Here is a 25546-nt window from a genome sequence, read left to right as displayed (position 1 = left end):
TTCAAGAACTTCCTTCTGACACTCTGAAGGAAGAGATTGTTAAAAAAATGTATATTTTTAGGAAATTATTTCTGGTGGTTGTTCTGACTGTTAGGACGCCCTTCACAAAGAACAAGTGGTGCTTCTTTCTCAGCTGTTAGTATTAAAAGTAAGTTTGCATATTATTTTTTAAATATGCTGTACAGACCCCTCCCCCAATGTTACAAACTCACAATTAATGTCGAGTTCATACTAAATAAACTACACTAAAACTGATGGATGGGTGGAATGATTTCCTTCTCTCTACATTCTTACCTCAATCTGAAAACAGAGAGGCTGAATGCTTCCATGTGGCCACTGGATACTTATTTTCCTAGTAATGATTAATTATATCCCAGCCCATCACTGACCTCAGCATCAGCCTGAGACTGATGTATGCATTTAAGGATCCACACTGGTCTCTCGTGTTCTCACTGTGGTATCTAATTCAGAATGTAAAGTTGATAAGAAAAATTATTTCTGTATGAAGAGGTAGAAATGCAGTTGGCAGCAAATTGCTGCCACTATGTGAACAGCACAGAGGGGGAAAGCTCCACCGCAGCCTCAGGAAGAACGCTGCTGGACTCCTGCTGAAGGTCCAAGGAAGGCATGGAGATACAGGCAGATGCCAAGACACTTATGATTTCAAATTGTCAGGGGTCTATCTTTGTGCCAGGTGCCGTATTTTTGGTTTACTGGGCACTCTGTGACCCATGTGCCTGGCCCTGTGTTTCACATGTTTATGCTCCTTGCAGGGGATATTGGACTAGAATACCTTTAAAGGTCCCTTCCAGCTCAAATTATTTATGATTCTGTGTTCCACCTTGTGTTGTTAGTGCAGATTACTCAAGATTTGTAAAATCTTGAGTAAGGTCAGAAAGAAATTCTCAAAAAGTCACATAGCTTTATGATTTCAGTCATAAGAAGGTATGTCTTTAATACAATCGCTTCTCAGGAAGCCCAGTATGGGGATATTGTTCTCAGGAGTTCTGCTTCATAGGACAAAAAAAAAGAGTATTTCACCAAGGAAGTTGCTACTATGAAAAGGATAAAAGATATAATTATAAACTGACTGTACATCTGTCAGAAAAGACACATAGACTAAGGGATTATTTCTTTCAAAATATATTGGATTATTTCACTATATTGTATTTTTATTTTGTCTATGTATAGATTTTTTAATTCTTTTTTTTTTTTTTTTTTTTTTTTTTTTTACTGAAGACTGTTCCATTCCTGTTTCAGAAACAAAACTGCTAGTGACTCGAACATGTCAGAATAGAGACAGAGACTCGGGAAAACAGAACTGCCAGGCTGCTTTACATTTCAGGGGATTACAGAACAAGGCATTTGTTAGTGTGAAGTTGTCAGTACCAGTCTTACCACAAAGAGAGCACCGGCACCACCTGCTGTTTTAGAAATGTATTTATTTGGGTCATGAAAGTTGCTCTTCAAGTACTGCATTCAAAAACAGTCAGGCCTACTAAAGAAGCTGTACTTCTTTAGGAAAGATTTCTCCTGAAATTTAAGCTTATGCAAGAAAATTTTCACAAATGATGTGTTTGCAGTTGCCTGGTCATACAATGAACTGTACTGTAGCAACAACACTGGCCATAAATGACTGAATATGGGGTACTTCGAGATTTTTGAAAGCAAGAAAGTGTTTCACGATTCTTTTCTGCATTAGTACATGGGCTTTTCCTCACCCAGGGCATCGAAATGTAGCGTTCGCAACATTTTCAGTAGATCTGATGGGTATTCGATAACCACTGAAAAGTTTACTCACTGATTTAATTAGAAACAGCATCTTTAGCATGCAAATAGTTGAGGTCACTTTATGAGCTGGAGGTTAGGGGATAAATGATTACTACTAGGTAAGCAAAACATCAAACTATAGTTCAAACAGTTTTGAAAATTTTCAAAGGACCTTGTTTGCAAAATCATCCTAGTTGAGAAAACACAGGTTAGTACACGCTCAGCTGCAGTGAGCAGTCCCTTCACTAGCAACAGGAATTTTATTCTTATGCACAGGTTTGATTTAAATATACACGCAGAACTTGAATAAATTCAACTGTCTGGCAGTTCTGAGACAATTTGAACAAGCAAATTAAATCCCCAGCTGACCAGGAGATAAGCTGGAGAGTGCAATTAAAAAGTCTGAGCAGCACCTTGGATCCTCTGAGTTAGAGAAGACTGAATGTCTGCTTAATTTTTCCTAGATGCCACAAGGAACCACCCTATAATCTCCTCTTCTTCTGAATAACAAGTGGCACTTCGGAAAACCCTGCATCAAGCTGATTAGACATAACCAGATGCTTGTATTTTATAGGCTGGTAAGGGACTTTTGTGAGGACTGGTCATTTATTAATAAAATGATCATCTGTCAAAACTTCCATGAGAGTTAAAAATCAGCTCTAAAGGAAATGGCCAATTTCTACACAGGGGCCCTCAGTGATTTGGCCAGACAATGTCCTCAAGGATTTTAAGTGAAAATTAATTCAGAACAGCAGCAGCAGCACCCTCTTCACAAATTTGGGAAAACAACATGAAACGAGAACAAATTATGTGCTTTTGCCCAGGAAAAAGATAGCACAGCCCATTTCCTCTTCAGACAACCAAAGCCAAGATTCACCTTGCCCACTTACAAGCAAAAGTATGAGATATTTGAATTATTATCCTGTATAAGTTCTGATTTGTGCACGAAAAATTCAAGGGAAGAGTGAAAAATGTGTATAACTTGATTGCTTCCCATGAGCTAAGATGAAGTTAGCAGATTTTTGTAAGATGTTCAAATCAAACCTATTTTAGTAATAGATGCATAACCCATCTCTTGTCTATCAGTACCAGTTCTTACACGGTAACAACAGAGGTGTTAATACAGTGCCCTGTTTTCCCCTTTCGAAGATGCTTTGTACATCAGCAAGATGTGCAAAACAAAAATAATCTAGGATTGCATCAAGCTTGCGCATTTATTGGTGGCTTATTAAAAATTAATTCATTGCTGTAAATGAATTCTAATAACAAATTAGTAAAAACTTTTTCTTTTCTTCTGGTTTTTTTTACACAAATAGTTTTATTACAAACTTGAATTCTTAAGAAATACACATGTAAGAAATTACACAAAGGCCTTGGCATTTGCAAAAATCTTTTGGTATTTGCATGATAATAGTCTATAAAACACTTTTGGACACAGATGTGCTTAAACAATGGTACTGCATAGAAATTCTTAAGAAATAATTCTGAGGCCACTTTGAAGAATTTTTTGGCACAATATTAACAAAACTAAGGCCTTATACTTTTTAAAATCAAGTCATTCAGTGTGTGAGTAGTGTTTAAAACCCTGAAAAATATTAAATACAGAATAAAGACTATAAGCTCAAAGCAGGATTTACTATAATAAACACAAATAGCCATTAACCTGGGTTCAGTCTCTGCAACTTCAGCATTGAAATGGCCTATGTAAAATGAACATTTCACATCATATTTTGGCATTTAACATCTAATTCATGACACTGAAAAGAAGAAGACTTTTGTAAGCTTCTTTTTGAAATTATAAACTCAGAGCTTGATTTGCCTAATGGTTGATATCTATATAAATTACTAAAATATTTATATATATATTTTTTCTTGACCATTGCTGGATCATTCTTTATTCCACAGGAAAGTTTGTTCTATTGCATAAAGAAGCTGCGTAGTACCAACATAGCAGAAACACTTACTTGCCTATTTGGGAAACCAATGTGGCAATCTCTTCCAGATGTAGTCCCATTAAAGCCAATAGCACTAAAGACTACAAACAGAAGCAAAGGTTTGCAAGATGGCACTCTATGTTGTGAAAAGATGGTTACATGTTGCTTAACCACAGTCTGTAATCCCCCAACTCTTTTTTACATTAGTATTGCTTTGTACAGGAACAATAAGTACATACCCAAGAGTCTGGGATTTTGAGACACCTAGATAACGGTAACAACAAACTTATCTGGGGAAGAAAAATGAATCTAAATATATAATACAAGAATGAGAAAGGGGGGTCAAACAGTATAAGGCAGAACTGCATACCTCCTAGCACCTTTGCATTTTTTCTGGATAAACGCTGACTTTTTATTCTATCAGTGCATTGCATTTATATAAAAAATACATGTATTTTGATCAAAAGTGCCATTTGGCATGTCAACATTTGAAGCTTATCTTTGTTGTCTCTTTTCTTCTTCAGCAAGGACAGGGCCAGTAAAGCAGTGCGTGTTAGTTATGCAAGTTCCTAAAAGGCACTTTACTGTTTTCATATTGGACAACAATGAGGTACATATGATATATGTCTAGGCTTCATTGCTGTTAAACGAATAGCACCATATTGTGTGAAATTAGTTGAAATTCAAAAGTCATTATGTTTTTCTCATACAGACTTGACAACGGCTAACGTTTGAGCGCAGATCCCCTGCTTTCAAAGTTGAGGGAGTCGGTTTCCTATAAAAAAAATAAATGAATGAAAAGAGCCATTAACAATTGCTGATACAGTCAGTTTGCAGCTTTATAATTGATAACACAAACTCAGCATGCAGTCAAGTGCCTCTTTAAGCTGTGCTGAATCAAAAAGCTGTCCCTTAGTTCTCCAATGTATATTCACTTTCAAGTTTGGTCACAAACTATCGCAATATTCGTTTTAAACATCATCCACTTCCAGTTACTTCAGAATTCAGTTCTGTCACAAGGTTGAATGTTTTCTTAATCAGAAGACACTACCTGTTTAATCATCAGTTTGAAAAAAATGCTGGAATTTGGGTAGTAAAAAAAAAAATTAGGCAAAGAAACTCAAGACATTTGACTTCATGAATTTCTGCTAACTCTTGTGACTTTACAGAAAAATGAAAAACCAGCAAAGGAAATTATGTGATGTCATATAGAAAGACAAACCAAAATCTTAGTCTCTAATCTATCATTAGGAGTTACTCCTAGCAACTGGAAATAAAGCATTTTCAGACAAAAATGTGCTTACATGAGTTTATAGGAAACTGAAGAGTATTTGTGAATTATAATAGTAGGACAGGTCCCTTGATCCATGATTACTGTATTAATTTGAGATACAGTTTGTAGCCAGAAAAGGGTAGGAAGTTGACAGGTCTCTGGGTAGGACTTAACGAATAAAAAAAACCTGTAGTGCTCAATCCTCTCAATTTTCCTCTGATCAGCTTTCCTCTTTCCTAGGGAGCCAGTGGTTGCCCCAGTGTTGGCAAATGGGCTCTTTCAGTAGTAGCTTTTCTGGTGATGAGATTATCACAGCCCCATTGATAATCAGTACTGGTGCTCAATTTTTCTATCTATGCAGTTGACAACTATCTCGCAGACAAAGAGTCAAAACTGCCTAAACAATCAGCTTCATTTTGACTCAGACAGGCTAAGGAGCATTCACAGATCTAGAAGACATGAAGAGATGAAGGGTACCAGATGAAGAGTACCAAGAGTGGCAGCCTGGACTGCGGTGGAAGAGGATGCTTGCCTGCACTCCAGAGGAATGCCTGCTAATCAGGTAAGCTATGCAGACTTGGCAAGTGGTGCACATGCTAACATATTAATAAAATTCATATGGACTAGACTGTGTTGAAAAACATTTATGTGCAGGAGAGCAGAACAAAGCCTGCTGTTACTTAATTCCTGAAATTAGAAGCTTAGTGAGTCTGAAGAAACGCCTGAGGCCTTTGCCTTCAGTTGTGTTTTATTCAGACATACTTCCTCCAACATTAGGGAAAGGTAAATAATTGTTCAGCTCACTTAGTTCAACACTTGCACTAATTTCAAGTGGTTCTATTACGTGTTAACATCCACTACAGGGAACGTTATATTCTAACTTCATTTCAGTCAGTCCGTCAGCCTATCCCAGTTATGACTCAGTGAATACAACCAAACACAGTGGAAATGCAAACATTGTTAGATTATTCTGGAAAGCAAAATACCAGGTACAAGTGACACATTGTAAACACTAACGGGAGATACATTCATTAATTTCCCCAAAAGCTATTAGTTTTTTTTTTCTTTTTGTTACAAAAATCATCAACTGCTTATACTAACCAGGCTGAGGCACAGCCAATACTTGAACCATGTATTATATTCAAACAACACTTCACTTATTCAGTGACAGTCTCAAATACTGATAAATAAATCATGAACTTACTTGAACATCTCATTCCTCTCTATAGTGGCAAGCCAGAAGCTGTAAGCATTTGCATAATAATTGCAGGTGCCCCGGCCATGGCATTCAATGAAGGGAGCGCTACGAAACTCCTCTAGGCAGGAACCAGGAGATGCCAGGGCCTGGCCAGAGCCCTCCGCACCAGCACTGGTGTGCTAGAAAAAATGCAAAAGCATCAGTCAGAGAGGGACTCTTTACCTCTTCTGCTATATTGTCTATTAACTTTCCTGCACAAATACTTCTTTGCATGTCTCTCCTTGTCCTCTGTTGTGTCTGTCTGCTGTTTTGTCTCTCAGCTCAAGGAGGAGCAAAAAGGTGGAGACGAAAGGCTCCAGAGATGGCACTGGGTTCTCTCACTTAACAGCAGCACAACACACCAGCAACATCAACTTCAGGGCAGCTATATGCAGAGAAATCCTTCAGGACTGAGAGTAGGACCCAAGCTATCTCTATGCTAGCAACAGGCTGGGGGCACCTGTCTGGCCCAGAAGGCAAACAGACTGGTATGGTTTATATCTGAAGAGCTTAATCCAATTTGTGCCCCACATCACAGTGGGGGGCAGTCCTTTTCTTTCCCACTGCTGAGTGCTAACAGCTCTGGATCCATGCTGTTTATCAGACCATGCCCAGACCTTACCTGGGGGAGTGGCGGTTGGTACAGGCTGTGAGCATGACAATGAGCATGCGAACAACTAACCACTATGAAGGACTACAGAGTGGCTCTTCCAAGCCACTCCTTTGCTCTATTTATTTTACTAGTATAGATACAGCTGAAGAAACTGGATAAAAGGTCAAAAATCCATTTGAAAACTGAAAGCTCATTCATCAAAAACTGGGAGGAGGACAGGCACTGGTATGTTACCACTCTAGGAAGCTACTGCAACATAGATGTAGAAGGACAATGGAAAATTATGCTCATTTCCTCACTTATTCAGCACTTCGATGCTGTGCTGGAGCTGCAAACAGGGGAGCAAGCTGTGTGCATTTCCCCAAAAGTGAACAACTAATTGCTATTGCATTATTCTCATTTAGTAATTAGCCAGAATCTTTCTAAAGTCACCAGAAAGGGTAGAGGTCGAATGTGCTGCTATGACCTGAAGTGACATAGTCAGATATTAACTTTCCCAGAGCAGGAGTGTAGATCAAACATCTGAAACAAATGCCTTTTTTTTTCAGCTCAGACTATGCCCCAGTGCACATACCATGACAAAGGAGTAACCAATCCAAAGTGAACTCCAGCCTTCAGGACACGGTGGTATTTGAATTGTTTGACTGTGAACAGCTATTACCATAGCAGGAGCTTCACACACAGAGCATCTAGAAAGACCAAGAAATGAATGAGCTACATGCACTTTTTTTCAGAAGTTACTTTCTCTAAGGAATATTGAATTAGAAAATGTTGTCACCTTCAAAAACAAAGGAAAATAAAAATGTTTCATTTAGAAAAACAACTAAATGGTTCTTTTTATTTTTGTCTCGTTTGCTTAGGGACAACTTAACTATCAAGTCTTATTCCTATTAGCCTTCCTATAAGCAAAGAACAAGAGACCTCTTATCTGAATATTTCAATGTATTTGTCTTTTTTTAGTCCCATTTGTACTGTAGTTTCTAAAAGTGCTCAATGTCATGACCATGAGAAGCAAATAGCCAGACACTGTAACTCAGCAAATATCCCTTGAAAGTGGTCTACTGTGATCAGAGACAACTAACAGCAATTCATCATCCTAAACATAGCCCTGAGTGACTTCCAGAGAGAAAGCCATCTCTCTGGAAAATGTCTTACAAAGGTAAGCACTGCTAATCTAATCTAATGCAGACTCTTCCCTGTGCATTTTCCTTGAAAGTGGCTTTTATTTACATTTGTGGTCTTTATCTCCAGTAAAAGATTCCTAGCAAAAGAACGTGGACAATGAACTTGAAAGCAACTCTTCAGAAAGCTATGCAGCATCAGTTCTTTTACTTAGATAAATTCATTGTGTCTCAGAACTACTAGGTTACTGAATAATCCAATGACCAATTGTGCCTTCACAGGAGAATCATTAAAAATGTGAGTTGGGCTGGAAATTTTAATATAGGAGATGGTAATAAGGAATTTGGTAGATATAATCCATTTTTTTTCTTGTACTACTTTTAAATTGGCTACTGCAGTTAGCAATGATGAAAATGATTCAAAACAGATACTTAGAACCAAGCAGTCGGATTCCTATTATCAGAGCGGTGAAAAGAAATGAGTGCAAAATGGATTAAGTTGGATTCCGGAAAATGCACAGAAGCAAAGGCATTCAGAATGAAAGCCTTCTATTTCTGACTTGTGAAGACTGCTTTCATACCTACTGCCTTCATCTTTAGTGCAGAAGCAAGATAGTTATTTTAAGAAAAACATCAATGAAAGACTAAGTTAAAAGAAGAACGTAAAGCTGCCTCTATTCTTGGAGCTCTGCTTTGCTTCAAGAGATTTCTGGTATTTCAGTGGAAGGCCTTACATGAGAAGAAGTCCCATGACCCAAGGCAGCAAGTGACACTTCTGCACCTTTTCAACTTTTGGACAGGGAAAATTGTTGGTTTAGAAGTCTCAACTAATAAAATAAATTCAAAGAATAGTCTTCTCAGATTCCTTTCTGGTTTAAAAAATGTGTATTACGATTATCTCATTCTCTGTTGTGCCTAAAGGAGAAAACTCTACATATACACACACACATATACACATATACATTTGTGTGGTGCAAAAGCTACTCTATATGCATAAGATAAGGGAAAATATTAGTTGATACCTCCTTGAGTAAGAATCTCAAAAGTGATTGTTAAAGGTTATTTTGGGTGGTTGATCAGGGATGGCATAAAAGAAACATAAATTTCAGAGGTTGGTAATTTTTTTTTTCCTGAAAGTCAAGTCCCTTCCACTCACATCCAATGAACAACCAAAAAAGACCAACAAAAACTGTCATCTCTCTTGAGGATCCTGCCCTCAATCTGCCTGCTCATTTTCAAGGCTTATAAATTTCTATGGCACTAAACCAAAAATAGAGTACAGAGTACAACTGCAGACACAAGATGGATTCTATTATGCAAAACAAATATCAAATATTTTGCAGTAGAGCCAAATAGTTTTTTTGAACATACCAAGACATCAAGACTACAACCCACAGATTATTTGAATTGTCCTTTCTCTTGGATGGTATATACCAAACCGAGAAAACCTAACAGCAGTCTCCACTCCCATTCCCTTTATATGACAGGAAGAGAGACCAGCAAGAGCTGATTCAGATTGGAAGCAATGATAGGAATCTTAGTGATGCCTGTATCTAATGATTGCCATTTAAGTTCTAAGCTGGAGATTCCCTTGTCAGATTCTGATCTAATGACAGTGCTACAGTTTACCACACTCTTGCTCACACCTCTGCCTTCAGCACTTGGCACGTTATGCCAGGACAATTTTTGCTAGTGGCCTTAAAATTTAAAACGGACCAAAAGTTCAACATGTTGGATTGATGCAGAACAGTTAGTTATGTCTGATATAAGTGCCATACTTTATGCTAGCTGAGAATTTGGAATTATTAAAAAATAGATGATTGATTTTACAACTGTTTCCTCTAATTCAGACAATAATGTCTGCATTCAAGCAGTATGTCCAAAACAATGGAAGAAGCCTGGCAGTCTACTATATGATAAATAATGCCTCCATTTCCCAATAAATGGAAACTGAGCCCTAAAAAGCTTCTAGCTATGGCTAGTCAAAGAAAAAGAAGAATTGTTTTGGACAAGAATTGTGAATAAATTCAAAACTTTTTCTCCTTCAAAGTACATAGTAACTTTTGCAAAACATCACTTCAAAGTAAATATTTTCATTTCAATTTGACTTAAAATAGACTATTCTGTTTGGGTTTTCCCCTAAATGGATTTATTTTTGATCAAAGTCTAAACTGAAAACAAGCACACTTTGAAACATTTCATCAAAGGAACTCAAACTTTAAATTTAAAGACAGGAAATAAAAATATACAGATTAAAAGCCTTTTCCAAAAAAATAAAGACCATACGCCTTTTTCACAGGCTTCTTCATTTTACAAACACAACAGAACTGAAACCGTACCTGCTGATGAATGGTCTGATATTATCACCAGTGATAGGAGCCATACTCATTGGCATGGGTTCAGGAGTGGACAACCAGTAGGAATAGTCATTTCTTGATGCAAAGTTACATACATTGTTGATATTGCAGAATAAGAAAGGCATGGTACTAAATTTACGAAGACAGCTTCCTGCCGTGCCTGAAATGTTAAGTGAAAGGTTACTTGTTAACCCATTTTTGTTAAACCACTGCCAACTGCCAAACAAGTATTTCCAGGAGCAGCTAAAACACAGCTCTTTGCAGGGCCTAGTTCTCTCAGAGAAAGTGACTTCTCTTAGCTCCAAAAGGAAGGAACAGGGCAAGGCAAGGAGTAGCCCAGTCTCGCCTGCAGAATTACGGAATAACTTAGGTTGGCATAAACCTGTAGAGGTCATCTATCGTAACTCCCTGCCAGTTAGATCAGGTTGCTTGGGTCCATAGCCTGTTGAGTTTTGAGTATCTCCAAAGACAGATATTCAACAACCTTTCTGGGTTCCTGTTTCAGTGTTTGAGCATCAGCACGGTAAAAAAGCTTTTCTTCATGTTTCACTGGAATATATCTCATATTTGTGTCCATTGCTTCTTCTGTCACTGAGCCCCTCTGTCCATTGCTTCTTCTGTCACTGAGCCCCTCTGAGAAGAGTTTGGTTCCATCTTCTCTATCCTCCCTGTAGACAGCTGAGGACAGCAATAAAGGCCTCCCCCTAAATTTCTGTTAAGGCTGAGCACATCCAGTTCCATGAGACTGTCCAGACTCCACTAGCCATCTTAGTAGCTAGCTATTATATTCACTGTGGTATATCAACATCTTCCTTATTCTGGGAGGCCCAAGTCTAGGCACCATATACCAGATGTGATCTCACAACTGCCAGAAGGGAAGAATCACTTCCCTCCATCTGCTGGTTGCACTTTTGCCAATAGAGCCCAGTCAGCCGGGCAGCGGAGAATGGGACAGTTGTCAGCAAGGGCACACTGCTAACTCATGTTTAGTGTTGCTCACCAGGACTCCCAGGTCCTTTTCTGCAAAGCAGCTTTCTAGCAGTCTGTACTGCTGCTGCTCGAAATAGCAGTCAGTCCCTGGTCTGTTCTGTTGCACAGTTACTTCATTCTAGGTGTGCCCCTCATGCATTTGCCTTTACTGAACTTCCTGAGGTTCTTCTCAGCCCTTTTCTCCAGCCAGGTCCCTCTAAAAGGCAATCATGTCTGCTAGGGAATCAGCTGTTCCTCCCAATCTGGCATTACCCACAAACTTGCTGAGAGTGCACTCTATTCCATCACTCAAACCATTATTAAATGCATAAGTGACCCAGTACTAATTCCTGAGGGACAGACATCACTAATCAACAACCACCACTCAGACTTTGCACATCTGATCACAACCCTCTGAGCCTGATGGACCCACCAATTTCCTACCCACCTTATCATCTGCTTCACCAGCCCATATCTGACTAATTTGACTACAAAGATACTATGGATGACCATGTCAAAGGCTTTGATAAAGACTTCCTTAAATAAACTGACACAGTTTCCACTATATACCAAACCATTATTTGTACCAACCTAGAAGGCATAATAAAGCACCAGCTAGCCAAGAATAATTACACAGGTTTGTTCAATACAGTTCTACCAATGAAAGAAACATTTGGTTTGTAGTGAATTCTAATCAAATTCTAATTTGCTCTCTACTTACCCAGATCTTGGCCATGTGCTCTTTCATTGCCTTGTACATAAAGCAAGGAGTAGCCATGGTAAATCAGCCTTGTTCCGAATGGACACGATGGTTCTTCAGTGGTTTGACTGTGTCTCGTAACAAGGAAGCCATGAGCAACAGATGGTGCACCTGGTGGGCCCATAGCCCCAGGCAAACCTTCAGGACCAGGGGGACCAGGGAATCCTCTGGGGCCTACAATACAGAGAGTCTCCTTTTATCTCTACAGACAGCAGTACTCTGCCTACATAACTAAAGAAGTGAAATTAGATACATTCACACCTAATCTCTTAGGTTATTTTTCTGTGAAGGAATCAAGTCTTTGAAGAACTCATGGGCTTACCTGGGGGACCATAAGGACCAACTTCTCCTTTTTGCCCAGGTTTACCATCAAACCCTGGACTACCAGGTGGTCCAGGTACACCTGAAGGTCCTGTCACTCCTGTTGAAAAACAAGGAATAGTTATTACTGGATATTACTTCATGTTAGTTCTGAACTTTTTGGCTTTTCATACAGTACAACACAGGCACACCTCAGCATAAACTAAATTCATGCAGATTCAGTGCATATATTTCAATATCTAGAGCACATATGTGGGTTACTGCAGGAGAAGAGTGTTGCTTCTACAATAATTAGTATTCTCCTGGAATATGAAAAGGAAGGGCAGCAATCTCTTCCCTCTCTGCTTATCATATCACTCAATCAAAAATAGCCCATAAAAAAATAGGGTCATGAACAGTGGCAATATCAGTATTCTCTTAGCTTCTTCCCAAACAGATTTTCAGATATATATTATGCCTTCCCTTATTCGATTTCTAGGGATGCTTTGAGTCCTCATAAACTCAGTAAGTCTGATTGGGAAAAAGAAGTTAAGACTATCAGCACCACACCAACATTTATGTGGCACATCAGAAGGTTTAGATAGTCACAGCTGTCCTTTTTCTGACCACTGTGTTCACGTATTGAACTGACTACTAGAGAACAGCGACGGATCCCATACAAGCAAACCCATGCCACGTTCAATCACTGTGATTATTTCATTGCTATTTCCTAATGGACAGCAGTTGCAGAGTTGTAACTCCACCTTCAAGAGCAAACTTCCATATTTATTAAATAGAAAGAAAATATTAATTATATTCTACCATAATTCCCTATCATCTTCTCATAAATAGAAAGAAAATATTAATTATATTCCACCGTAATTCCCCATCATCTTCTCATAAAAGAATGGGGAACAAAGCTTTCCCTTAGAATCTTAACAGCTTAAGAGCAAGTCTGAGCTCCCACTCTCCATGTCCTGTCATTTGAAGGACATGTGTCCTTGCGCCAGCATTTCATTTGTCTTATCCTTTGCTCCATTCTCTTATTCCCTAATGTGTTTAAATTTTGCAGTTCATCTTTTCTTTATAAAAACTGCAATGTCTGAACTAAGAGATGAAATCTAGGACTATGGACCAAGCTTCCTCAGGAAGCACTTTCAACTCCAAGATCAAGGTGTTTTCCTCATGCTTGTCTTCTCACAGAGACACATAGTAATTAAGTTTGAATTCAACACTAAAGACAGAAGATATCCTAACAAATACACTCTGGGCAAAGCATGAGCAGTGTGTTGCAAGTCATTCTGTTCACTAATGATCTTAGATACGGATGTGATGACTGCACAGTGACAGCCTATAAAAAAAAAATCACTAATAAGGCATCTGTTTCTGGGACTCCTTTGGATGAGCTTCAAAAAGAAGAGCTCTTGTCCTCATCACTGACTCAATTTACGTGGCTTATAAAAAGGTGGATAATATTATACCAAAAATCTTCTAGTATCTAGCCTATCATTGGTCTATTTTTACATTACTATAAATATATTTCTACTGGCCAGCTAGAAACTCTCACCTTGCTGTCCTTTGGGACCTGGAAGTCCTGGAAATCCTTTGAGACCAACTGGTCCTACAGGGCCAGGTAATCCAGGATCCCCTTTAACAAGCTGAAAAGCACCTGGCGGGCCTGGTGGGCCTTGTAAACCTGCCAAAGTTAACAAAGAAAATCAGCATATATTTAGTACAGCACAATAAAAACCTGAAAAAACAATGTTACCTTGTATTGCCAGTTATGTAGTCAGAGAATAGAGAGAGCCTATAGTTACACCATATCAATGTGTCCAAGACCTTATATGTGCATTGAGTAGGGTCAGACCTGTTAAGAAGCCAAACCCAAAGTTGACTCAGGGTAAAAAAACAATACAGTTCAAGGCACAACGGGGGAAACAGCCTGGGCTAGGCCTCTGCCACTGACAAGTCTCTGGTAATACGTAAGTAGCTCCACGTGCTGCCTCTGGAAACCATATTGCTACCTCCCTACAATCCCATCTCCCACAGGACAGAGCAGGCCCACAGATGCAGCTCTGACAAGAAGCACTGTGACCAGGGTGCGCAAACAGGGAGTGGCATCTGTTAGAGGTGGCGCTGGCAGTTTTGCTTAGCAGTTTGCTCAGAAGAGCGGCACGCTGCCAGCCATCGGGCTGGTGCCGGCTCTGCTCACCAGCAGGCTCAGGCTGCAGCCCCGACAATCACACCAGCTAACTGATGGCTGTGCAAGCCTACCCAGAAGCCTGAGGTCTCCAGAGAACTAGAATTAGAAGGATGACATCTTTGAAAAGAATTACATTTTTTTTAAGTGGACTCTTTCTAAGAATTTTACGGAGACTGTCACCTGCTGAAAGAAAATGGTGTCCACCACTGCAACTGCAAGGCTGTGGCTGAAACCCAAATGGAAGCACTACAACCCATCTATGCTGATGTCTCCACCCAAACAGACCTCACAAGGACTGAAATAGCTGTCCAGACCTTAGGTCATGTGGAGTTCTCTCAGCAAGCTTGCGGATGACACCAAGCTGAGTGGTCTAGTCAACATGCTAGAGGGAAGGGATGTGAAGGGACCTTCGTATGCTTGAGAAGTGGGCCAATGTGAACCTCATGAAGTTCAATAAGGCCAAGTGCAAAGTCCTGCACCTGGATCGGGGCAATTCCCAATATATATCAGTACAGACTGGGTGATGTATTGTCTGAGAGCAGCCCTGCAGAGAAGGACTTGGGGATACAGGTAGATGAAAAATTGGATATGAGCCAGCAATGTGCACTCTCAGCCCAGAAAGCTGATCGTATTCTGGACTACATGAAAACAAGTGTGGTCAGCAGGTTGAAGGAGGTGATTCTCCCCCTCTACTCTGCTCTCATGAGACCCCCACCTGGAATACTACATCCAGCTCTGGACAGAAAAGAGAGAAAGAAAGAGGGTAGATTTAGATTGGACTTATGGGAAGAATTTTTTTTCACAATGCGAGTGGTGAGACACTGGAACAAGTTACCCAGAGAAGTTGTGGATGCTCCATCATTGGAAATACTCAGTCAGGTTGGATGGAGCTTTGAGGAACCTGATCTAGTGAAAGATGTCCCTGCCTACGGCAGGGGGGCTGGACTAGATGATCTCTAAAGCTCCCTTCCAACTCAAAGCATTCTATGATTCTGTGGTTCTAGGATACCATTTAAAGATTCTAATGATGACAAAACTTCAGTATTGATTTTTCAGAGCAGGAGATAAATACATTCACTCTCTTCGCAATATTTAATTTGACCATTCACGTGCTGATACCATTATATCTGGTTTCATATTCTACCTTTTTACACTGAATAAAACAGGGAGGGAGACATCCATTGATTAGTCACAAATAATCATTTTAACAACATCTGGGATAAAAAGCAAGTCTTTATATCATACCTTTAGATCCTGGAAGACCTTGGTCACCTCGCTCACCCTTAAGGCCTGGGAAGCCAGGAGATCCTTTTGGACCTGAAGTCAAAGGAAATATTTAAGTGAAAATTCAATAACATATTGATTTGGAAGAATAAGTGCAGAATAATCATGTACGAGCCCATGATCATGTAAGAGCCATGACCTTATTCGCACAAGTACTTTTTAACTGCGTCAGTTTGCAAGAACAATATACAAACAACAGCACTAAGTCACTAAAGAAATGATGACTGAAAACAAAATTCTCTTACTTTAATTAATAATATCTTTCTCTAAGTTATAATTTTTTATTAATAACTGCAGTTTTTATGCATGTGGTATTTCTATAAATATAAATATGACAGTAGTAGCAATATAGTCCACAATGGAGACATACAGAGCCCATGTTTCCTCAAATATAGCTACAACATTCACCTCTCCAATTCTCAAGAAAATCTTGAACATTCTTGACTGGTAATGTCTAAACAATTGATTTTACATCCACCTTTTAAAGCAAATGTACACTTAAAATTATCAAAGCAAGACAACAGGCGAAAGGCAAAAAACCTTGAGAAAAATTTCAGTGTTCTTGTATTCTTTTTGATGCAGGTTTTTGAATAATTTGTAACACAGAGTCAACATTCTTTGAGCATCTTTTTTTGAGAGAGGAAGGATATGAAAGAGACTTGTTTGCATACATTTTAGGAATATGGTAATTTTTTTTTTCTCACCTGGAACTCCTGGAACTCCTGGAGGTCCCAGATCACCCTTTTGACCAATATCTCCTGGTAAACCAGGACTACCCTGGATAAAAGAGAATGTGAGGTATAATTATTCTACACTATTATGATATGACTCTCAAACAGGCTGTGTAGTTTTTCAAACCTATGGGAAAAAATGTAATACAAGAGAAAAGCTGTTAAGTTTAAGGAACGGTTATTCTCTACCATGATTAGATGAGAAGCTTCTCTTACAGGAACCACTGAAACACCTTGTTCTTAGTAAACTATTTTTTGCCTTACAAAGATACTAGATTATAATAACTTCTCACTAACAGTATAGCTAATAAAAAGTTTCTCTATCATAGACCATATTGTTATGAAAAAACATCAGTAAGCAGAAATCTCAAGAAATACTAATTTCAGTGCAGCCCCAGAAGGTGGTTGCTAGTTGGATAATTAAATTCTAGACCACAGCAGACTTGAAAACTTCTATATTCACATGTGGAATGAAAATAAATGTACTCAACAATTTATAATCCTCTGAAGATTTCTACTTTTCAACAGGATTAAAATACTCAAGGACTCAAACTCTTCAAACACAATGTGAATTCCTCCATCTGCCTTCACTATTATAAACTGCTCCCCAGAAATGAATGGTAACAAGTTTGTTGTAGCCTCATTTCAAGGAAAACCAAGCTCATATTTCAAAAGACACTGTAAATAGTCATTTAAAAGACTGACAATTTTCTTTTCATTTTTTGTCTGTTGCAGATCATCTGCAAAAAGCTTGGAAGTTTAGCTTAGAGTTTCTCCCTGGCTGAAGCAATATGGCAGTGACAGTCCCTTATATAATAAAATGTGGAACACAGGTGGAGGAAAGAAACAAAATCCCTTTGTGAAGTAACTTACTGATCAGAGGTTGGAGATGTGAATGGAGTACTCAGTGAAAAATAATACCAATGGTAGGAGTCACCTCAGCACGTTTGGAGAGCAATAGAATAGACACACACAGGAGTGATTTTCATTTGATGTAAGTTAGATGTTTATATTAAGGTGAGAAGAACGGCCTCCTACAAATGTTTAATTCGTTATACTGACTATAAACGAAGAAGAGGTGACTAACTCAAAAATGGATGTCAACAGTGAGACTTCCCAAGTTAAACAAAGAAATGCTACCCTCAGAGTGGTAAGGGAGTTATTAATGAAGCAATGTTCCCTGGTTCCCTTCAGTCACATAGGCACAGTATGCAGGATTGTTTAAAGAAATGGTTCTCTCTTTGTATCTTAACATGTGAACTCCTGTAGCACAAAATAGGAGGGTTAACATTCATTCAGAAGACAGTCATGAGTCTGACAATCTCATTAAAAGAGGTTTTTTAAATAATTTTTTTTTAGGTTATAATTATAAAACAGAATTATTTATAAGAGGGGTTTATTGGAAGCTTTCAATCGAAACACTTTTTCCACAACAGTATGCAGTTTCTTAGACTTTTTTTTTTACCATCAGATATATAGCTTGGCAAACAACATTTTGTTTTGGATTGGTTCCAAACAAAATAAAACTATTTCAGTTTCTGAAAATGATGAAAATGTTTCTTTTCTCATTTCAATATTAAAATGCACAGACAAACCCACAGTGTCTGTATTTCACAGTCTGATCTCCACATTCACTTTTGTTTTTTGACAGGATTTTTGGACAAGCCGTGTCATCCATGTTGTACAAAATCTCCTTTCTGATATAGGTTACAGGTACCTTGAGATCTGCATAAGCAACTGGGCTGTAATCAGGGCAGAAGCCTATCACACTGGGGAGGATGAAGACATTAGAAACCCATCTTAGTATGTATCACCAGAGGAAGTTTAATATTGAAATAACTCTCACTGGAGCATTTCACACTGACTTAACAACCTAGTACTATGCACTGTGGCTCAAGGATAGTAAAACATTTTCTTCTGACTGAAGACATGGTATCAAAATCCTTTGGCATTTCCCATTTTTGATAAACAAACAGTCTTGGACTGGAATATCAGCCTGTGAAAAGCTTTAGCATTTCCTTTGGTAGAGAAACTTAGCTCTCTGCAGAAGTACTGCAAATTCTTAAAATAGGGAAAATATACTGGAATGTTATTTTGAAATTTACTACCTTCAAAGCTGGTATGGTATGCTGTGGTCTCAAAGATAAAAAGGCATAGCCAAGGTCTAATGTTGGAACACACTAATGTCTTTGTGAAGTGACTCCTGGATGCAGAAAAGGATGCTGTAGATCTTTGCATTATCAAGAATAATCTGGACCTTTTAAGTCCATTATCAGTGTCCTGCTTTTCACATTAGGACCTTATTCCTGAGTCTTCCTTCCTTTGGTACAGTAGGAATTGTTGAGTCATACCTATCTACTTTCTTATTCCTTCTCCCATAAATTGTATTATTATTATTTTCTTAGTAGGAAAGAGGAAATGAAAAGTTAAAATATAGACCATATTTTTCAGTATGGAAAAAGGCAGCAGACACTCTGAAAGAAAGAGTATAGAAGACCAACTATTCCGGGTGACTGTCCTACTCCACTTCATTCTCCCTAATATACAGAAAAGGGACTGTTTTAGATCACGGAAAATGAATAATATATGACAATAATGTATTAATAGCATTACCTGTTTGTATTTTTAAATCAGCAGCTATATTTCATCACTGACAGTAATGAAAGTGCACTTTATTTGAGAGGTTTCATAACAAAACCAAACAGTTAAAGTATTTTCAGAAGGCAATTTATCGTGAAATATGCAACCTTCAAAATTAACTACTAATGCATTTGCAGGATTTATGGACGGGCTGCAGCCATCCTGTACTGTTAATACACTGTAAATTATATTCTGGGTATTGTATGTTACCACTCACTATCTATAAATTTCTAATAAGTTCATTAGCTCACTGGGGCTTATTGGTAGGCAGCCTTTAACAGGAGAGAACTGAAATGTTTTCAAACTGACTTTACATCGTCAGCAGTGAGTCCAAAGGCACTTTAAGCATAAATTATCATTATTTTGAACAAGAAACATCTATGATTAATATAGCCATTAATTACAAGAACCAGCTTTCAGCAAATCTGGAGTGTACTGTTAAGAAACTTACTGGCAGTCCCTGGAAACCCGGATCACCTTTGACTCCCGGACTCCCAGGAGTCCCAGGCCAGCCATTGCTCCCCTGCTCTCCTTTGGCCCCTTTCAGACCTGGGGGTCCTGGTGGCCCTGTTGGACCTGGTAAACCTACAAAGCAGAAGAAGAGAGCATTTAGTGGCAAAATTTGGTCAGAGCAGTACCTGTTGAAGAACAAGCTGGCTCAATCTACAGATAGGCAGAACCAAAGCAATTATCATAACAACATTTCAAGAAAATAAATAGGAGAATCTGTTGCAGGGAGGTCCACATGACTCCCCATCTGACTGGACATCTATCATTTTCAGCCTGTGGCTGATGGAAAATAGTGGAGAGTTTTCTATATGCGCAGAACAAACAGATGGTTTCTTCTCAGGTATGAACATGCTAGAGACATATTGCAGCTCTGTTCTACTCTCCTCCTTAACATCTAGCATGGGGCCACTGCCAAGGTAAGGACATGCTGGGCCCTTTTTAAACACATCAACACTCCAGGACATGGGAACACACAGCCATAGGAAACTTCCCAACGTCAGAAAGACTTCTGGACAAAACCAACTGCCTGAGGACATAAAATCAGCCTGTTCCAGGACATAGTGCCAAACTGTCTATGAAGGGGAGCTTTTCTCTGATCTGTGAGAAGAGGATAAACAAGGATATGGAATATTGATTTTATTATTAATTCATTAGGTGAGCTTTGATTGACACCAGTACATTAATACTAAAGATGAAAAATTACCTGGAAGGCCAGGTTGGCCTTGGGGTCCTCTGTCTCCCTTAGGGCCCTCAATTGCACTTCCTGGTAGTCCAGGAAGACCTTGGCTGCCCTTAGGGCCTGGTGGACCATCAAATCCTGGTTCTCCTTTCAGGCCTGGGATCCCCGGACTTCCTGGGGATCCTGGAAAACCCACGTCACCTTTTGCACCTAAGATTTGAAACAACCCGCAAAACATGATTAGAGAAAGGATCACAATCACTGAAACCTTTTGCCTTATTATCCACTCACAGTAAGCTTTATTCCTTAAGAAAATATTGACCTTGCCTTTATACATTTGTATAAAAATGCAGAACTTTAGGAAAACTGTATTATACTTCACATTATGACATAAAGGTATGAGGAAAAGAGTAGTTTGACTGACACATCTTCTCTTAGCTAACTGATCACTGGGCTATTTTAATTCACTCTAAAAATAGATGAACATTCAGCATCTCTCTATCAATCCTTCCACAAGGAATATAAAACCTCCAAACCCTTATTCCATTACAATTATTATTGTCATAGCTGAGTAATCGATGTTTTACTTGACTAAGCACAAAAGGACTTGCTCCTGGAGAAAAAGGGTATTTTTTTTTCACTAAGATCTAGATTTAGACACTTAGTAGTTACTTTCAGGCTTGTACAAATAGTTAACATTTGAAATTCAGTTGAATTTTAGATCATGATTGAGAAAAAATAATATAGATTAGCTGGTGTAAGTACAATAATAAGAGAAATAAAATGTATAAAGAACACTATCTTTGGCTCTTTGCCTAAACAGAATAGGATCCTTAAATCCTGGACTTGTTTTTTTTTTTTTGGGAACTACAATACATTTGAACACAAGTTATGATGTCAGTTGAATATCTATTTACTCTATGAACTGAGCTGACAAAATGAGAAAGATGGGTAAGGTGTGAAAAGTGCTCTCAAAATCTAGCATTCTATATGCCTTACTGAGCTATGATTTTAACTTATTAAAATAAGTTCTCTAACATTAGGGCTTTTTCAGCAATTAATGACTGTTAATTACTTTTGAGATAGTAAATAAAAGATATTTTAAAATTCTGGTTTATCACTTTTAATTGTCCACACAAGTTTCCTGTGTTTATAGAATGAATCAGTGAGGTAGGGAATTGATATTTCAAGCTATGTAAGTTCTTCAAAATCTGCTATGTTATGTTAATTTCATAGATGGACTAGTTGAGTCTTTTTTGTTTTCTGGATGTTTAAAATTGTACACAATTTCCTTCATCAGCAGCAGTTTGATATTTCTTCCCTACTGTATCCATTGCAGTCTAGTTTCTAGGACATACTTATTTCATAAAATGAGCATGGTGGATTTCAGACACCTTGAACAAGCACTTTCTGAAGCCAATCAAGCCATTCTCACAGCACAGTGTAGTGACACACTTTGGGAAGACCATAGTGGTCTTGAAACTGTTATAGCTACATCCCTGTACTCAAGCTAATAAGTCCTGAGTCCAGGTTATAACAATTTTCAGTAAGATCTCATCAGGTCTCTGCTGTCTTTTGCATCTCTGCACCATGCTCCTGCGCATACCTCAGACATGCTCCTCTGAGCTATAGAGAATAACTATTTTAGCAATTAATAAAATTGCAGATGGGCTGCACAACAGACTCTAGTAAAAAAATTAAAAATTACTGTGGTATCCTGGCCATGAAACTACTATCTTTAGCCACCTGGTGCACAGAGCCTCACTAGGCTTTGATTCTTGCAAAATTAGTAGGAAAACAGAAATACTTGGGAGTCAAAAGCACAGCACATGAATATGGGAGTTATTTGTGTTACCTCATCACAGTACAACTTGCAGTAAATTCCACACTATGAGTAATTACCTATTTTAGGGCATAACTAACTTGTGTCCAAAATGCTGACACTGTAACAGAAATTAGTATTTGAGCCTCTCAGAGTTTCCACCTGGTCTGAAAAGTCATAGTATGTAAAAGAATGAAGGAGAAAGTGTGTCTGAAATACAGAATTACGTTTATACTGTGTTGGGAGGGAGGCTTGCTGCTTGTTTAATAATGCATTTTACCTTTATCTCCCTTTGCACCCGGAAAGCCTGGAAGTCCTCTACCTGGAATACCTGTAATATAGAGGCAGCAAAAAATTTGAAGATGGGACAGTACTTAAATTAAACCTGCAATGAACAAAACTTTATTAAACAAATAAAAAACAGAAATAAATGGTTTATGCAAAAGTCCTTCAGGCAGAGACTCTCTTAGGTATTGGTATTGTACCTAACACAATAGATCCTATATGACTGAAACCACTACCCTCAAAAAAGGCAAGCCTGCTCCATTATTTCACAGCTAAGTTGCACACCGAAATTAATTCCCAAACACGCCAATTCTTTAAAGTATTGCCAGCTTTTGTGAAAGAAATTCTTTCAAGATTACACTGATTAAACACAGTTACTCATCCAAATGATTAGCTTTACAATAATGGATGATAATCAGTAGTTTGCAAGACACCATACTAACTTTATTTTCTAAGGTTTCAGCCAAAGTACCTCAAACCCAGCACATCGCTCTACCAGCTACTCTTGCGTAGTCGATATGTGCATTTTTGTACTCCATAAACTTAACAAGACAGTCACAGTACCTTGTTCACCCTTTGCACCAGCTGCACCTGGAATCCCATCATAACCTGGTTCACCCTTCTGTCCAATGGAACCAGCAGGACCCGGAACACCAGGTTCACCTGAAAAATCATTGCCATTTTCATTTCACCTATGAATCATCAGATTTTTTTTTTTTTAACACATTTTTTTTCCTCTAAGGAAAAGCTTAACTTATTCTTTTGCTCCCATAGAGACCAAGAGGTACTGCAAGATGACCTCAGTGTGATTTTCTCTGAGGTTACTTCTGAATTAAATCAGTGTGAGACAGGAGTCAAGTATCACAGACTTTAACGTAGCTAATTATAATGAATCTCAGTGAGTTTAGAGTGTACGATCTCCAGCAAAGGCTTGTGAATACCACAGCCCACTGTCCAACGAGATGATGTGTCCTGCAGCCAGTAAACTAAGAACACCGGGCTCCAAGTTCAAAAATGTTGTTATACTCATAACAGCACTCCTTCCTACTCTGTTTCCTCTTTAACATCTGTGTAACAATGCTAATGTGGTGATCCAGGTTTGCGGCAATGGATCAACTTTATTGTTTTTCATAAAACTGTTTTTTAATTTTTTAATTGTTTTTAAATGAACTCAGGAACAACAGAACTAACTGCTACAGCAACAACCAGTCTTGTGAAAGGTGGTAAAATCTCTTCCACAAACAGTGCAAAAGAAGTATTAGCCCCACGCTACACTGACTCAGATTTACCTGGGGACCAGCACTGTCTTTTTTTGCATATGAAATGAACAAATGTACCAGGAAATGTCTGAGCCAAAATGAATGTAGAATGCCACAGTATTTGTTTTAGCCACTGCCTGAAGGTGAACAATACTTTAAGTAGCATTTGGTGGTTTATACTGCTTTTCTACCTGGTTCTCCTTTTAAACCTGGAATGCCACTTAAGCCAGGAAGTCCTTTTTCACCCTTTTCTCCATGGCGGCCGGGGCTACCTAAAGAAAGTAAGAAGACATCGGTTTACACGTGGGATATTTGATACAAATTTCACATTAATTTTTCACTGCAATTTCTGTTTTATTAAAGCGTAAAAACTTGCCTGGAAACCCTGCTATCCCAGGGGATCCTTTGGGACCTGGGAGACCCGGCATTCCAGGAATTCCCACGCTACCTTTTTCACCCTTATCTCCAGATAAACCTGGACTACCAGTTCTTCCTGGTTCTCCCTAGAAGAAGCAGCACACATTATAAAATCCACACACTAATTCTGAAACAGCTTTTTCTGTTTGCAATGGTAGATGTCACTCCACTTATCCATCAGACTTATAAAGAATTTCATTCTTCTTCCATTTAGAAACCAAGTAATTTAGGATTATATTTGGCATTAAAATCCATTATCAGAATTACTGACTTCTCTAGTAATTGCTTAATACCTACATATGAAAATGAGTAGTTTTCTACGCATTTTTATGACAGTTTTTACAAAGTCTTTTCCAAATTAGCCTCTTAACTCTCTTATTACACTTAATCATCTTCAAACTTTTAAGTCTTCAGCAAGTTTGATACCAGATTAGTAAGTTTTATTTTTACAAGTTTTACTTATAAATTCATGATTGCTGTGATTTCGTAGCTAGGAAAAGGAGTGTGAAACAAATGAGAATCCTATGAGAATACTGTTAGAGATTAAATTAACTTTACAGGCAGTATTAATACAATTCTCTTTTCAGTAATATCTGAGCATTTTATAGGTTTTTTTTCAGTTTCCCCTTATCTCTGTAAAAGTACAGAAACACTATTACAGTATGATTATTTGCTCTGTTTGTCAGAAGCCCTTTTCACTTTATTTACTTAGTATTTTAAAAAGTTCTTCACTCTTTCACATTTCCAGCACAGTAAATTAGCCTATTCTGAAGTGACAGAACGAATAAGAACTCTGGAGATAATGATCCCATCAAACAGAATGCATCTAAACCTGTGCATATACACACCTTTCAAGTTTCTCATCAGGTATCTAAATGAGCATAATAGAAAATACAATAGAGTAGCTTAAAGGCCAACAGCATCTTTCTAAACGAGGTACTTGGTAGAGACAGACAATTAAATCCTTGGGGGTGTAAATACCTTCTCACCAGGAGACCCTGGAAAGCCAATTCCAGGAAAACCTGGTGCTCCTTTGTCTCCTTTTTCACCTTTTTGCCCAGGGAACCCTGGTGTGCCTGGTGAACCTGGTACTCCTGGCAGACCCTTTTCTCCAGGGGTTCCTAGTAAGACAAAAGGAAAAATGGGAGTGTCAGAAGATAAGCTCTGCTCTTAAGAGAAGGTTGTAATCTTGGATTCAGAGTAAACAGAGCTCTTGCTAAAAATACGATTTGAATAAAAGTTTATGTTGATTTGAATAATTTCTAACATGACCAGAGTGACAAAGAGACTGCTGTAGCAATTTTTTCTGTCCCCTTTTACCAGTTCAGTCTTTCAACTTTGATTTCCTAAAGGTGATAGGCACAAGGTCATCTGAATGGAGA

The 25546-nt window shown here is 38.4% G+C and overlaps 1 protein-coding gene across 1 annotated transcript in view; it reads right to left on the bottom strand.

Annotated features, from left to right (window-relative positions):
• Positions 1–1425: 1425 nt before the first annotated feature.
• COL4A1 (collagen type IV alpha 1 chain) overlaps positions 1426–25546 on the bottom strand; it is a 127172-nt gene continuing 103051 nt past the window's right edge. Inside the window, exons 37-52 of the mRNA XM_086770532.1 lie at positions 25146–25285; positions 24120–24250; positions 23939–24015; positions 23053–23151; positions 22484–22534; positions 20406–20591; positions 19644–19777; positions 16526–16598; positions 15783–15854; positions 13902–14030; positions 12357–12455; positions 11996–12208; positions 10288–10465; positions 7402–7516; positions 6182–6354; positions 1426–4479 (exon numbers count right to left, since the gene is read on the bottom strand). Coding sequence (XP_086626658.1) covers positions 4398–4479; positions 6182–6354; positions 7402–7516; positions 10288–10465; positions 11996–12208; positions 12357–12455; positions 13902–14030; positions 15783–15854; positions 16526–16598; positions 19644–19777; positions 20406–20591; positions 22484–22534; positions 23053–23151; positions 23939–24015; positions 24120–24250; positions 25146–25285 — 1952 coding nt within the window. The 3' untranslated portion in view covers positions 1426–4397. The remainder of the gene's footprint in view (positions 4480–6181; positions 6355–7401; positions 7517–10287; positions 10466–11995; positions 12209–12356; positions 12456–13901; positions 14031–15782; positions 15855–16525; positions 16599–19643; positions 19778–20405; positions 20592–22483; positions 22535–23052; positions 23152–23938; positions 24016–24119; positions 24251–25145; positions 25286–25546) is intronic.

Source organism: Chlamydotis macqueenii, chromosome 1, assembly GCF_036417535.1.
Source record: "Chlamydotis macqueenii isolate bChlMac1 chromosome 1, bChlMac1.mat, whole genome shotgun sequence".
NCBI classification, from domain to species: Eukaryota; Metazoa; Chordata; class Aves; order Otidiformes; family Otididae; genus Chlamydotis; species Chlamydotis macqueenii.
The sequence above is the reverse complement of the archived record's forward strand: the minus strand, read 5'-3'. Positions and strand labels throughout refer to the sequence as shown.